Below are 12,870 nucleotides of genomic sequence, written 5' to 3'. Positions count from 1 at the left end.
GGAGTTAGAATAGGATGAATTTGTCTTTACTTCCACAATTCTTACAGCTTCTCTATTCTAGGCTTTAAGTAGGATACCTAGAAACTGTCATTGTTTTCAGAGAAATAGTGTTAAGAAATGAGATTTTGTTTCCTAGTTTAGTTCCTGAAACTCATACTGTAGCTTAGTATGATTCTGGTTATCTAATATGGTATTTAAAGTTCCCTGTTCCCAGTTATGGAAATAATTTTTACAATCTTGACTGTAGTGCCAATTGTACTGGTAATGATACTTAGAATTTCAAACTGTGAAATTTCAGTTCTAACACACATTGTCATTAGATATAATATATTGACGCAATTCTCAAACATGACCTACTCAGGTGATTTCAGTTATAAAATTGTCAAAAATATTACTCCACATAAGGCAGTAGTAGTCTATTCCTAATCATAAAGGCTCTGTGGATAGTAAAAATCTGGTAACTGTTAGAAACATTTGAGGATAACTTGATCTATCATTTACTGGTTTGTATCTTGAAGTTAAAATAAGTATGAGAAAGTCATAAATCTACTTTGCAGTTAAATTTACTTATTCTGAGTTCAAAATCTCAGTACTCTTTTTAGTAAAAATATTTTAATGGCAGAATTAAATACCCATGCAGATTGAAATTATATTGATATATTTGGAAATCTTTACCAAACTTTTATTTGGGAGGTATCTTTCTATTTTTTACTGATTGTTTTTAACTTTCTCGGTAACTTGAGAAGCACTTGCTTGGCTCCCAAGAACCTCCATAATCCTGGTTCCTAGGTCACTCTCCTAATGAAATCTGTGATCTTGCCCCTCATTCACACAAAACAAGCATGAATAAAATGAGTCACTGGGATCTATCTATTCAGATATGCCAGTAACATATTTGTTGCCAGGTGGGGATTGTTCAGAAGCAAAGATACTGAGGGTCTTCTGTTTGTGGTACGATTCTCACAAGCTGAAGTTTGTTTGAATATTTCAGTGGATAGGTATATAGATCTTCATCTCACTTCATTTAACCTACCAAGATAACACTAATTACACTTAGCTAAATGCTCCTTACTTTTACATGAGATGCGTTGCAAAATTTATAATCGATAGAAGTGATGAGAGGCAGTAGAATCTTAAATTGAAAATGCAAACCTTGGATCAGTTTAGGTACAAATCTGGGTTTAATTTTTAGCTATGTGAACTCAGTGGGTTCTTTGGCTTCTCTATCCCTCAGTTTTCTCATTTGCCAATTAGAAATAAAATACCCCTTTCCTTATGGGGTTGTTACAGGATTAACAATGATGCTCATAGTTAGAATCAGTTAAATAACTTAATACATGGGAAGCTTTCAGAACAGTACCTGATGTAGGAAGGGCTTAATAAATATTAGCTGTTATTAGGAGGAGCATGATTATTTTTCTTGATTCTCTGTACATTTTGGTATAGAGTCATATGTTCCTGTTTAAATTGATTTATTTACTTTGAGGTTGGTATCTGTTATGTTCTGAATGCTTTAACTATAGCCTGCTTGCCCTTCCTAATTTCTACTTTGCTTGGGAACATAAAAATCAGCCCTTCATTGTTTTCATAATTACATTATAAAGTATTATTAATTTTTAAATCTTATTAAATAATAGTTGTATTGATGTAGACTTATTTTTCACAGCTAAATTTTGATGAATATTTGAGCTTTTATGGGTATTTTTATTTTTAAAGACCAAAGGATCTATTTTACAAATTTTATATATGGAAAGAATAAGAGATCCATTTATTAGTTGAAATATTTGATTGTCACACAATTGAATTGTTTTCCAAACTACTTGCATTAATGTAACTATACTTACCATTAATTTAAAATTCACTGATTTTATTTCCAGTTGAACATATCAGTGGAGGCAAATATTATCAAAGCGTGTTGGAAATGAACTCTAATCAAATGTTTTGTAGGATCTCAGGAAAAAAGTTAACTCAAGGGCACTTCACAAGAATATGATCCAGTGTAAAACATCAATCTATTTCATGGATAAAAAGTTGTACTACCCTAAAGCCAAAATAGCAATGATCATTGAATACAAATTTATTCCCAAACATTAATAGACATTTATTAGATCATAACATTATTTGAAAGATAATCAGATGAAACTTTTATTCTAGAAAACTTTCATATTAAAATTGCTTTCCTAGATTGTTTTCTAATTTAGCATCACATTATAATGATTTAAAATACAATTATAAGAAAATGTATGCTCTACTTGAGCAATAAAAAATTGTTTACTGTTTTGGAATGTGTGTAGATATTTAACATTTCATTGCTTGAAAATCTTTTTTTAAGTAATCTTAAAGTTAATCTTAAAATTAACTGAATAGAAAAAAATTTTACCTTAACAGCAATTGAATAGAAATAGGTCTTTTTGGCTCTGATCTCTCTGAAACTTATGTAGGAGATAGCAGGGAAGGAATGAGGGAAGAATGGAGACATGACTGAAAGTTTTAGTGTAATTATCCTTTTATTCCATAACCGCCTTACCCACTCCCAACTCGATTTAACTTTTTACTGTATGCTCTGTAGCCATCCTATGTTTTTCATTCTGGTTTTCCCTCCTGATTTATTTTTACTGCCACCCTGACAAAAATGTGTAACAGTGACTTTTCTATAACTTGAAAAATTACCTTGACTGTCTTCAAATAATCTATATTTTAAATCACTGTCTTCAAATAATCTATATTTTAAATCACAATGCTGGACTTATAGGTTACTGTGAACTCCCACCATACTTGCTCTGGCAAATATTGTTACTAACATTGATTGTCTAAGACATTTTTCTTTTCTCCCCATTTGCTCTTACATACCATGACCACTTTAATCTTCTAAAAGCATGGTGTTTACAATGTGCCTTCTGATTCTATCGCCTTTTTCACTGGACTGCTCACAATCTCCTATCAAATGTTGTATCCCACTTACCACTAAATGTAATTTCATTTGAATATATATTTATCATTAAATAAGAACAAGGACTTTTCTCATTTATTGAATGCCTACTCTTACCAGGAATCTTTATAGTTCTTTATATATTACTTTAAGCCTTAAACCACCTGGTAAAATAAGTATTAAATTCAGATGTGACTGTTGAGAAATAGAAAACTTAAGTAATTTTTCTATGGTCACATGGCTCACGACTCAGAGAGGACTTAAAACTGGCCTTTTTTCTCCAGAGCTCATGTTATGTCCTCTAGTCATACTGCTTCTCATGGCTCAAACTTTTCAGTGTTTCATTTTTGATGACAATAGTGTGGTTAAAAAAAATCAAAACCTGTGCAGAAATAAAGGACTAAGAAAACATGGCTACATTTCAGTTCCAGGTCAAAGCAGATACTTACTTACTTACTTACTGTAGGTGGAATTTCTTCCAGGTTGTATTTAACTTGAATGTGTTATAAAATACGCATCTTTCTGGACAAGTAGTCACTGTTCAATGGGTTAAAAATACTATTGTATCTAAAAATGTTGTAATTCTTTGGCTTCAGTATTTGATCTCAAATAGCATAATGGCTGCTAAGCCAGGGTTATGCAAATTTGGAACTCTGGAAAAAATACCATATTAAGAAAATGCAAAGGCTGCATTACTTTTTGTGTGGTGTCATGTTAGGTTTTATGTAAATGCTAGTTGGTTTATTAATGATTAATAGTTCTATCTCAGTTAATACTTGCATAAACTCAGGCTTTTTGTTTTAAACCAAAGATTATTTACACAAATTAAATTCAAACAAAATGTTTGAATATTTAGGACCAATATAGAGGACTAAACCCATTTAGTTAATGTACTCACTGTAAGTATATACCCCTGTTATTAAAAGAGTGCTTGCAGTTATTTATATGTATTGATATATTTCTTGTCTTTAAATGTTACAAAATGCTTGATTAGAAACCAATCAAATTGATCTTATGTTCCTTTGTATACCCTTCAAAATCCTTCTTATTCTGCTCTAGCGGGTCCTCTATATAATTTTCTGCTGCTCCTTACTCCTGACAAACCAGACACATTGGAGTTCTGCAATATGCTGCCTTTTACCAACTCTTTACCTCTATCATCCAACCCTTAATCTGGAATGTCCTGCCTCCAGCTACTCTTTAGTGAAATCTTACTCATTGTCCAAATTCTAGCACAATTACCACTCTCTTCTTGTAAGTCTTCTGGCTCTCCCAAGCTGCATTATCACTTCCATTTTTTTTTTATTTTGACATATTATGGGGGTACAGATTTTAAGGTTTCAATAAATGCCCTTCCCCCCCCCCAAGTCTGAATTTCCAGCATGACCATCCCCCAGATGGTGCACATCTCACTCATTATGTATATATATATACTCACTCCCCTCCCCCCTGCCCAATACCCTATTACTGTAGTACCTATGTGTCCACTTAGGTGCTACTCAGTTAATACCAGTTTGCTGGAGAATATATCTGGTGCTTGTTTTTCCATTCTTGGGATACTTCACTTAGTAGTATGGGTTCCAGCTCTAACCAGGAAAATATAAGATGTGCTATATCACCATTGTTTCTTAGAGCTGAATAGTACTCCATGGTATACATATACCACATTTTATTAATCCATTCTTGGATTGATGGGCACTTGGGCTGTTTCCACAGCCTTGCAATTATGAACTGTGCTGCTATAAACATTCAAGTGCAGGTGTCTTTTTTGTAGAGTGTATTGGATCTTTTGAGTAGATGCCCAGCAATGGGATTGCTGGATCAAATGGTAGATTCACTTGTATCGCTTTAAGGTATCTCCATATTGCTTTCCACAGAGGTTGAACTAGTTTGCAGTCCCACCAGCAGTGTAGGAGTGTTCCTCTCTCTCCGCATCCACGCCAGCATTTGTTATTTGGAGACTTTTTGATAAAGGCCATTCTCACTGGAGCCATTTTTTTTAAAACTCTCTTCTTTACCAGATTTGGAATTATATTTTACCATTTATATTTACTGCATTATCTCTGTCCTCATCTTCATTGTTTCCTCCTTTTCCTCTCCTTTTCCTCTTCTTCCTTCAATAATGCATAAATTATGCTTTGTATATTGCACATACCCCCATGATCAAACATAGTGCATACTTGTAACACATCACTCAAAAAACCCCCACACATGAATTTGTTGAATTCAGTGTTTCTTGAAAATTTTAAACAAGATGATTGAGAATTTGCCCTCTATGAATCTCCAAAGGGAGTTAGCACTATTTAAGAAAATATTCATTACTAGAACATTCAACTCATTACTGCTACTAACTAGACTCAATGGTTAAATTTAATATCATATCCTTTGACCCCATAAATACTGAAAAGTAGTACTTTATAATTCCCTAGACTAGTCATATGCACTCTCTAAACTGAGAAATAATGCATACAATTCTTTTAGCAAATAACAAATCTAAAGGAAAGTCATATTTGTAGGCCTCAGACATTGTAAATCATATGTAACATTTTTAAAAAAATCATATATTTCACTAAGTTAAAAGTCCTTGACAACTCATCTGCTTCTGCCCAGTAATTATCACACCAAACATATTAAAAATTTATAAGATGGTGATGGGAGGAAGTAGTGTTATAGTCATCTAGTTTTTTTTATCTTGCAGCCCTACTCCTTTTCTCTAAGAGTTAATTGTGTCACAGAGCTCCCATTCACATCAGGATTCTTCCAGTTAAAACTACTTTTGGAAAGACATTTTTGTCAGAGATGTCATCCATCACTTCATAGGGCATGGAATATATGTACTTATAAATGTGCAATATTAGTAAATAATGGAAATATTAGATTCTTGAATTTGAATTTGAATAGTGAACATTAAAGTGTCTCCTCAAAATTTATGAATAATTAGTTTTGTTAAAATATATTTTCAGGCCTTATTAAGTGAATATTCCTCAGAAATACTTGGCTGTCTTTGGTTGTTATGGACAGATCTTATGTACAAATGTAGTAAACTGTGTGAACCCAAATCATCATTACTTAGTTGCTCTGATATATGTTTTACTTGTTAATGAAGGGACAGATGATTAAATGAAATACCTATATTATTTTTCTTTCAAATTTATATCACTTCTCTACTCATCAGTGTCATATTATTGTTACCATTTTTATCCAGGTACCAAATGTTACCATTCATGAATTTTATGTTATAATAAAGGCAATTTATGGAGAAGGCTTGTGATAGTGTTTGATTTTTTAACAAAAATGATTTTAAATTTTTCAAATTTTAACATCCATATACCAAGCTTAGAAGAATACAGATAATACCCATGTAATATTTCTAAACAGATGAATCTGAAAGTAAGTTGCTTTTGGGGGGTTATAACTCTGATTTCTCTCTAAGGAACAAGGAAAGCAAACCAAAACAAAGCATGCTAAATGGGAAACTCCTGTGTTACAATTAGCAATGGAGATACAGGGATATATACCAATTCACTATTAAAATAGTGCCACATGACATTTTATATATTAGGCATATGCCAAACATGTAAGAAAACTTTGGCCTCTAAAAAGACAAATACTTATCTGACAAATACTAGTAAATATGCAAGATAAAGTATGGATTAATAAAAATCCATAAAGTTGATATTGAAATAAAATTTATAGTTAGAATTTATGACAAGTGAATAAATAGCTAAGAGTTGGGAAAATGTAAAAATATTTTAAAGATGGTGTTATAGTTTCTTGTCTAGGGTTTTCTGAGGGGAAAGGTGCAATAACATGTGGTTTACTTTGGGAAAAGTTAGAGACTAAATTATCTTGCAGAAACATGATTTAAGAGTAGCTAAAATGAAGATCACACAGAAAAAGAGCAGTGTTCAGACTCTAATGTTAACCTGTATTTGGTGTGTAAAAGGAAGCTAATATAAGATAAAATAGAAATTTTTGTGCAAGATTTGAGAGAAAGGAAATAGGAAAAATTAATCAGGAGAAAAAATTTTGGCACCAAAATTTAAGGTGAAAGTTTCCACTAAGTAAAATCAGTGTCTCCAGTTTAGAAGAAGGACTTTTGTTGAGAGAAATAACAAAAACATTTAAATTCTTATAGAGTGTAATTGTGTTAGATTTGAATTAAATTTAATATAAAGTTAATAGATAAGGAATTCTCCATGTAATTAATGAGGGAAGATTTTTGTTATTTAAAATATTCATAAAATTTATTTTCATGTTGTGTTTTTTCTCTTAACTTTAAGTGGAACTTTTGTCAAGTAACACAGATTCATAATTCTAAACTTAAATATTAATGATGTAAATTAGGTTACTATAATCAACTCTACTTTTTAATTTTGAATATTTTAAAGAATAGCGAACTTAGTTTTATTTGAGGACATTGGCATCCATCAAAAATTCAAAAGTCCATAACTGCTAAGACTTTTATATAAAAATGGATTGGTTTAGTGAAGTTAATGTAAACATACAATTGGAAAAAAATCATAAAAAGCTATCTTTTTTTAAAAAAAATGTTAGTATTCAAAGAGTGGTATTATATCTTTATGTTATGAGCAATCTGTTATTAAAATTTATGTAGTATAATGATTGCAATTTTATGATATATGCCCCCTAATTAGCACATTTTTTAGGAGCTGTGAGTGAGAGGGAGGCAGGTGGGGAGGCTGGTGTGTGAGAACATGTTGTCCTCCTAAAATAATACTGTTCATTCTTCCAAATTATCTTCCTTGCTCTTGTTTACACAGTAATCATGAAAACAAATTCCTATGCCTAAGTAAAAAATTTTTTTTATTTCAGAATATTGTAGGGATACACAGGTTTTGGTTACACAATTTGCTTTTGTATAGTTTGAATCAAAGTTATAAGTGTACCCTTCACCCACATAGTGTGCATTGGATCTGTTAGGTGTGAATTTACTCATCCCCACATCCCCCTCCCACCTACTTGATTTCCGTTGAGTTTTACTTCCATATGTGCACATAAGTGTTGATCGATTAGTTCCAATTTAGGATTGAGTACATGTGGTGTTTGTTTTTCCATTCTTGTGATACTTCAGTTAGAAGAATTCCATCCAGTTCCATCCAAGTTGTCACAAAAGATACTACATCACTTTTTTTTTTTCCTCATGGCTGAGCAGTACTCCATTGTATACCTATACCACATTTTATTATTCCTGATGTATTGATGGGCAGTTGGGTTGTTTACACATCTTTGCAATTGTGAATTGTGCTGCTATAAGCATTCAAGTGCAAGGGGCTTTTTTATATATGTCTTTTTTTTTTTTTCTTTCGGGTAAATACCTAATAGTGGGATTGCTAGATCAAATGGTAGGTCTACGTTTAGTTCTTTGAGGTATTTCCATACTACTTTCCATAGAGGTGGTACTAGTTTGCAGTGCCACCAACAATGTTTGTGTTCCTTTCTGTATGCATCCATGCCAGCATCTGTTTGGGAACTTTTTTTTTTTTTTTATAAAAACCATTCTGACTGGAGTTAGATGATATTTCCTTGTGGTTTTGATTTGCATTTCCCCGATGATTAGAGGCATTGAGCATTTTTTCCCTGTGTTTGTTGGCCATTAATCTATCTCATTTGAAAAGTTTCTGTTCATGTCTTTTGCCCACTTTCTAATGAAGTTATTGGATTTTTTTTTTTTTTACTGATTTGCTTGAGTTCTTTGTAGATTCTGGTTAGCCCTTAATTGGATGTATAGCATGCAAATACTTTCTCCCATTCTGTAGCTTGTCTGTTTGGTTTACTGATTGTGTCCTTGGCTGTCCATAAACTTTTTAATTTGATTTGATACCATTTATTTATTTTTATTGTTGTTGTGATTGCTTTTGGGGTCTTCTTCATAAATTCTTTGCCTAGGCTGATCTCTATAAGAATTTTCCCAATGTTTTCTTCTAGAATTCTTAAAGTTTCATGCCTTAGGTTTAAGTCTGTTATCCATCATGAATTAATTTTTGTGAGAGGTACAGATCCTGTTTCAGTCTTCTACATGTAGCTATCCAATTTCCCCAGCACCATTTATTGAATGGGGATTCTTTACCCCAGTGTATGTTTTTGTCTGCTTTGTCAAAGATCAGATGGTAATATGAGGATGGTTTCATATCTGGGTTCTCTGTTATGATACATAGATCCATGTCTCTGTTTTTGTGCCAGTACCATGCTGTTTTGGCTACAATGGCCTTGTAGTACAGCTTGGAGTCTGGTAAAACGATGCCTCCCAATATGTTCTTATTAATAAGTTTGCTTTGGCTATGCAGGGTGTTTTCTGGTTCCATTTGAAGCATAGAACTATTTTTCTTACATCTGCAAAAAATGACATTGATATTTTAACCCCTTCAGTATGGCGTTCACCGGCCTTGAAACCTAGGCCACAGCCAGCACCCATAGTCTGCACGATAGTTTGTGCTGTGCATTGACAATGAATCCGTTTTGCTCTTGTGTGATGAGGAAAACTTTAAAGCACTGAAAACTTGTTTTGCTTTACAGGCAGCTTTACTTGTAATGTAAATCAGAGTAGGTAACATATACATATATGTTTTTATTACATTATTTTTAAATGTTCACAATTTTATTTTGATAAATGAAAAATTAGAAAAGTCAATTCAAAATTAGTTTTATTTCATTCATATCATAAATAAGGCAAGTTTTTGAATATTACGATACATTTCATTCTTTGGGGTATGATAAATTTCAAAGCATGGGGCTACCCATAGGCCAACATTACATTGTTTACAATAGTATCTAGTACTACGCCTTTTATTATTTTTTGAGCATACAATACATCTTCTAAATGGATTTTTCCTTTTTGTTTTATCACTATTGTAAGGTGCTGGAAAATGTCTTTCTCTAAACGCATGAGATTTTCTGATGCAGTACAAGGATTGTATTTTGCCTCGATTCAGAGTACTGTTGTAGAAATTTTGTTATTAACCCTAAAGTCGACACTCGGCTGTGTGCCTTCTTATCATGGCTGTAGGCTACAGTCGAGGCTCTGCTGTACGCGTTCATCTGTGGCTTTTGACTATAGTTGACACTCGTACCAAAGTGGTTAATGGGGATTGCATTGAATATATAAAACATTTGGGTAGTATTGACATTTTAACAATGTTGATTCTGTTGATACATGAGCATGATATGTTTTTCCATTTGTTTACATCCACTGTGTTTTCTTTCTTCAGTGTTTCATAGTTCTCCCTATAGAGGTCTTACACCTCTATAGGGAGAACTATTTCACCTTAGTTAAATGTATTCCTAGGTATTTTATTTTCTTTGTTGCTATTGTGAAAGGTATTGTGTCTTTGATTTGATTCTCACCTTGACTGTTGTTGCATATATGGAAGCTACTGATTTGTGTACATTGATTTTGTATCTTGAGACTTTGCTGAATTTATTTATCAGTTCCAGGAGTCTCTTGGTTGAATTTAGGGTTTTTTCTAGATATAAGATCATATTGTTAGCAAATGGTGGTAGTTTGACGACTTCTTTCCCCATTTGGATTCAAAATTATAAAAGCCATATACACCAAACCCACAGCCCATATCATATGAATGGGGAAAAATTGGAAGCATTCCTGCTTAGAATTGGAACCAGACAAGGTTGCCCACTGTCACCACTTCTGTTCAATGTCGTGCTGGAAGTCCTAACCAGAACAATCAGACAAAAGAAGGAATTCAAGGGTAAATAAAATGTCCAGTGTCCCAGTAGACATGGCTCTGTGTCCTGCTATGCTATTTTAAATCATTATTAATAAACTTACCTAACAGATAAATAAACACCATTTGGGTGATAGGCACACTAATGGCCCTGACTTAAGCATTATAAAAGCCACCCATGTTAACAAAAACATTTGTACTCCCTTAATATTTTGAAATGAAAAAAGAGGTTAAGGATATAGTTGAACATAAAAATAACTAATGGATATGTACTTTCTTATCCTTTCTTTAAAATAAATTTCCCTCATTGTTTCAACAGTGTAAAAATGTGTATCTGGCGAAATAAGCTATTCTGGTTTTTACAAAAGCCAAAGCTACAATGGAATGCTCATATTTCACTTGGCAAATAATTTTCTCTGCTCCACAAGATGCAACACTCCAGTTAGGCTGGTTTCCTTTTCAGAGTCTTTCTCCTCTCTCCTCTGTGTCCTTCCACTGCTGCCTCAGATTCTCCAGTCTTCACAATTAATCAACATATTTAAACTAGGCCTGTATCTTCTTTGGAAACTTACTACGTTATCCCTTTTGTTTGCATAATTAATGTCCCTAATTACATGCGTACATTTTCTTGTTTAGTTCTACCTTCGAGATAGGAAAAACATTAATGTTGGATTCAAACATTTGGACTTGAAATTCTAGTTGAGTAACATATCTGATTTTCCTCCTCAGTAAACATGGAACAATATTATCTGTATTATAGATTTATATGGAGAATTAAATTAGTAAATTTGAGTAATAACTAGCACAATGCATATCGTGTGTTAAGTACCAAATAATAAAGGTTTAATTCCTTTTTATCTTCTGACTTCATTTATTACGGCCTGTTTTTTCCACTGTCGTATGAGTTGTGAGAAAAATTGTTCTATATAATTGTGATTTTCAATAATTACTATGGTAGATATGTAGTATATGTGTTTGAAAGAATAAATAATTCTTCATGGTGACTCAATTTTTTCTGGTGATGAAATGTATACATTTATATTTATATGTGTGTATGTGTATACATACATCTTTCTGATGCCAACTATAGACTCTTTCATACTCAGTGGTCACAGAGGGGGGAAAAAAGACAAAGGAACAGAATGTTAGAGTTTGACAGGAGAGATTTCTCATCTTAAATTGTAAGATCCTGGAGAAAGGTTGTATGTTTTATTCAATATTCTATTCCATGTTTTCAGCCCAGTGCCTTGTATTTCAGTGGGTGCTCAGTAAACCTCTTTTGAATGGATTGAATTGTATTCCAATTTAGTTTGTATTTATAAGCTGGTTGTTTAAACATATACTGTTTTGAATAACATAAAGGAAACATTATTTAAGACATAATGGTCTTTCTTTCATAATCATAAATTGTGATTTAGGCAATACCTTGCCTTGGTTTTCAGTATTAATGTTTTAGGTAAACAGAAAGAATAACATCTTTAATAAACAAAAATATGTGAGATTCACTGATCTTAAAAGATGCTTAGAAAAGTAGTGTAGTTGATACGTAGAATAATTTCTGAATAAACATTTAAGTTAACTTATTCATGGTAATAGTGAATCTTACTATTCTAACATTACTGAAAATTGTGTTTGTGGAAAAAGCTTATGCAAAGTAAGCCCCAAATCTCTTTACACATGTTAAAACCAGTATATTTAAGCTAATTTGTCCAGTAGAGCAACTGAATTATTTATTTCATTCAGGTTGGAGTTGTGATATAAACACTATGGTAATAAATGCATACATAATGTCTTTTAGATTACTTCATAAATGATGTTTATATTTATTAAAGGAGAAGGAAAACATGTTTTAGAGGGAAATAAACTTTGAAGAAATTAAGGTAAGGATATTTGCATTTGATAACCCATTTTTTTTTTCTCTTTTTTTTCTAGGTTTCAGATTTGGGATATTGTTTTTTCTGTTTTTGAGAAATTTTCTTTTTTTATTTTTTAAAAAAATTATCATTTTTGGAATACAGAAGAGAAACCAGAAATACACCTATTTTGTTTGGCATTTGACCACTCATTCTTGAGGAACTCTCACAGCTGAGTACACAGCCATGTGGCCATTACAGCTTCTAATCTTCATGATGCTTTTAGCACCAATAGTTCACGGTAAGACCTTTCAGTAGATTTTTGTGTAATGCTTAATGTTGTGTCACTTTTTTATACAAAACCCTTTCTTTGAAATCTTTGCTC

The 12,870-nt window shown here is 32.4% G+C and overlaps 1 protein-coding gene across 15 annotated transcripts in view; it reads left to right on the top strand.

Annotated features, from left to right (window-relative positions):
- The window catches only part of ADGRL3 (adhesion G protein-coupled receptor L3), a 780,724-nt gene that overhangs the window by 258,118 nt on the left and 509,736 nt on the right, over positions 1-12,870 (top strand). For all 15 annotated transcript variants that reach the window (XM_075997934.1, XM_075997936.1, XM_075997926.1 and 12 more), the window contains exon 3: positions 12,565-12,786. In XM_075997934.1, the coding sequence (XP_075854049.1) occupies positions 12,732-12,786 (55 nt within the window). In that variant the 5' untranslated portion in view covers positions 12,565-12,731. The remainder of the gene's footprint in view (positions 1-12,564; positions 12,787-12,870) is intronic.

The sequence above is a fragment of the Microcebus murinus genome, chromosome 26 (assembly GCF_040939455.1).
Source record: "Microcebus murinus isolate Inina chromosome 26, M.murinus_Inina_mat1.0, whole genome shotgun sequence".
NCBI classification, from domain to species: domain Eukaryota; kingdom Metazoa; phylum Chordata; class Mammalia; order Primates; family Cheirogaleidae; genus Microcebus; species Microcebus murinus.
This window is presented reverse-complemented; position numbering and strand designations above follow the sequence as displayed.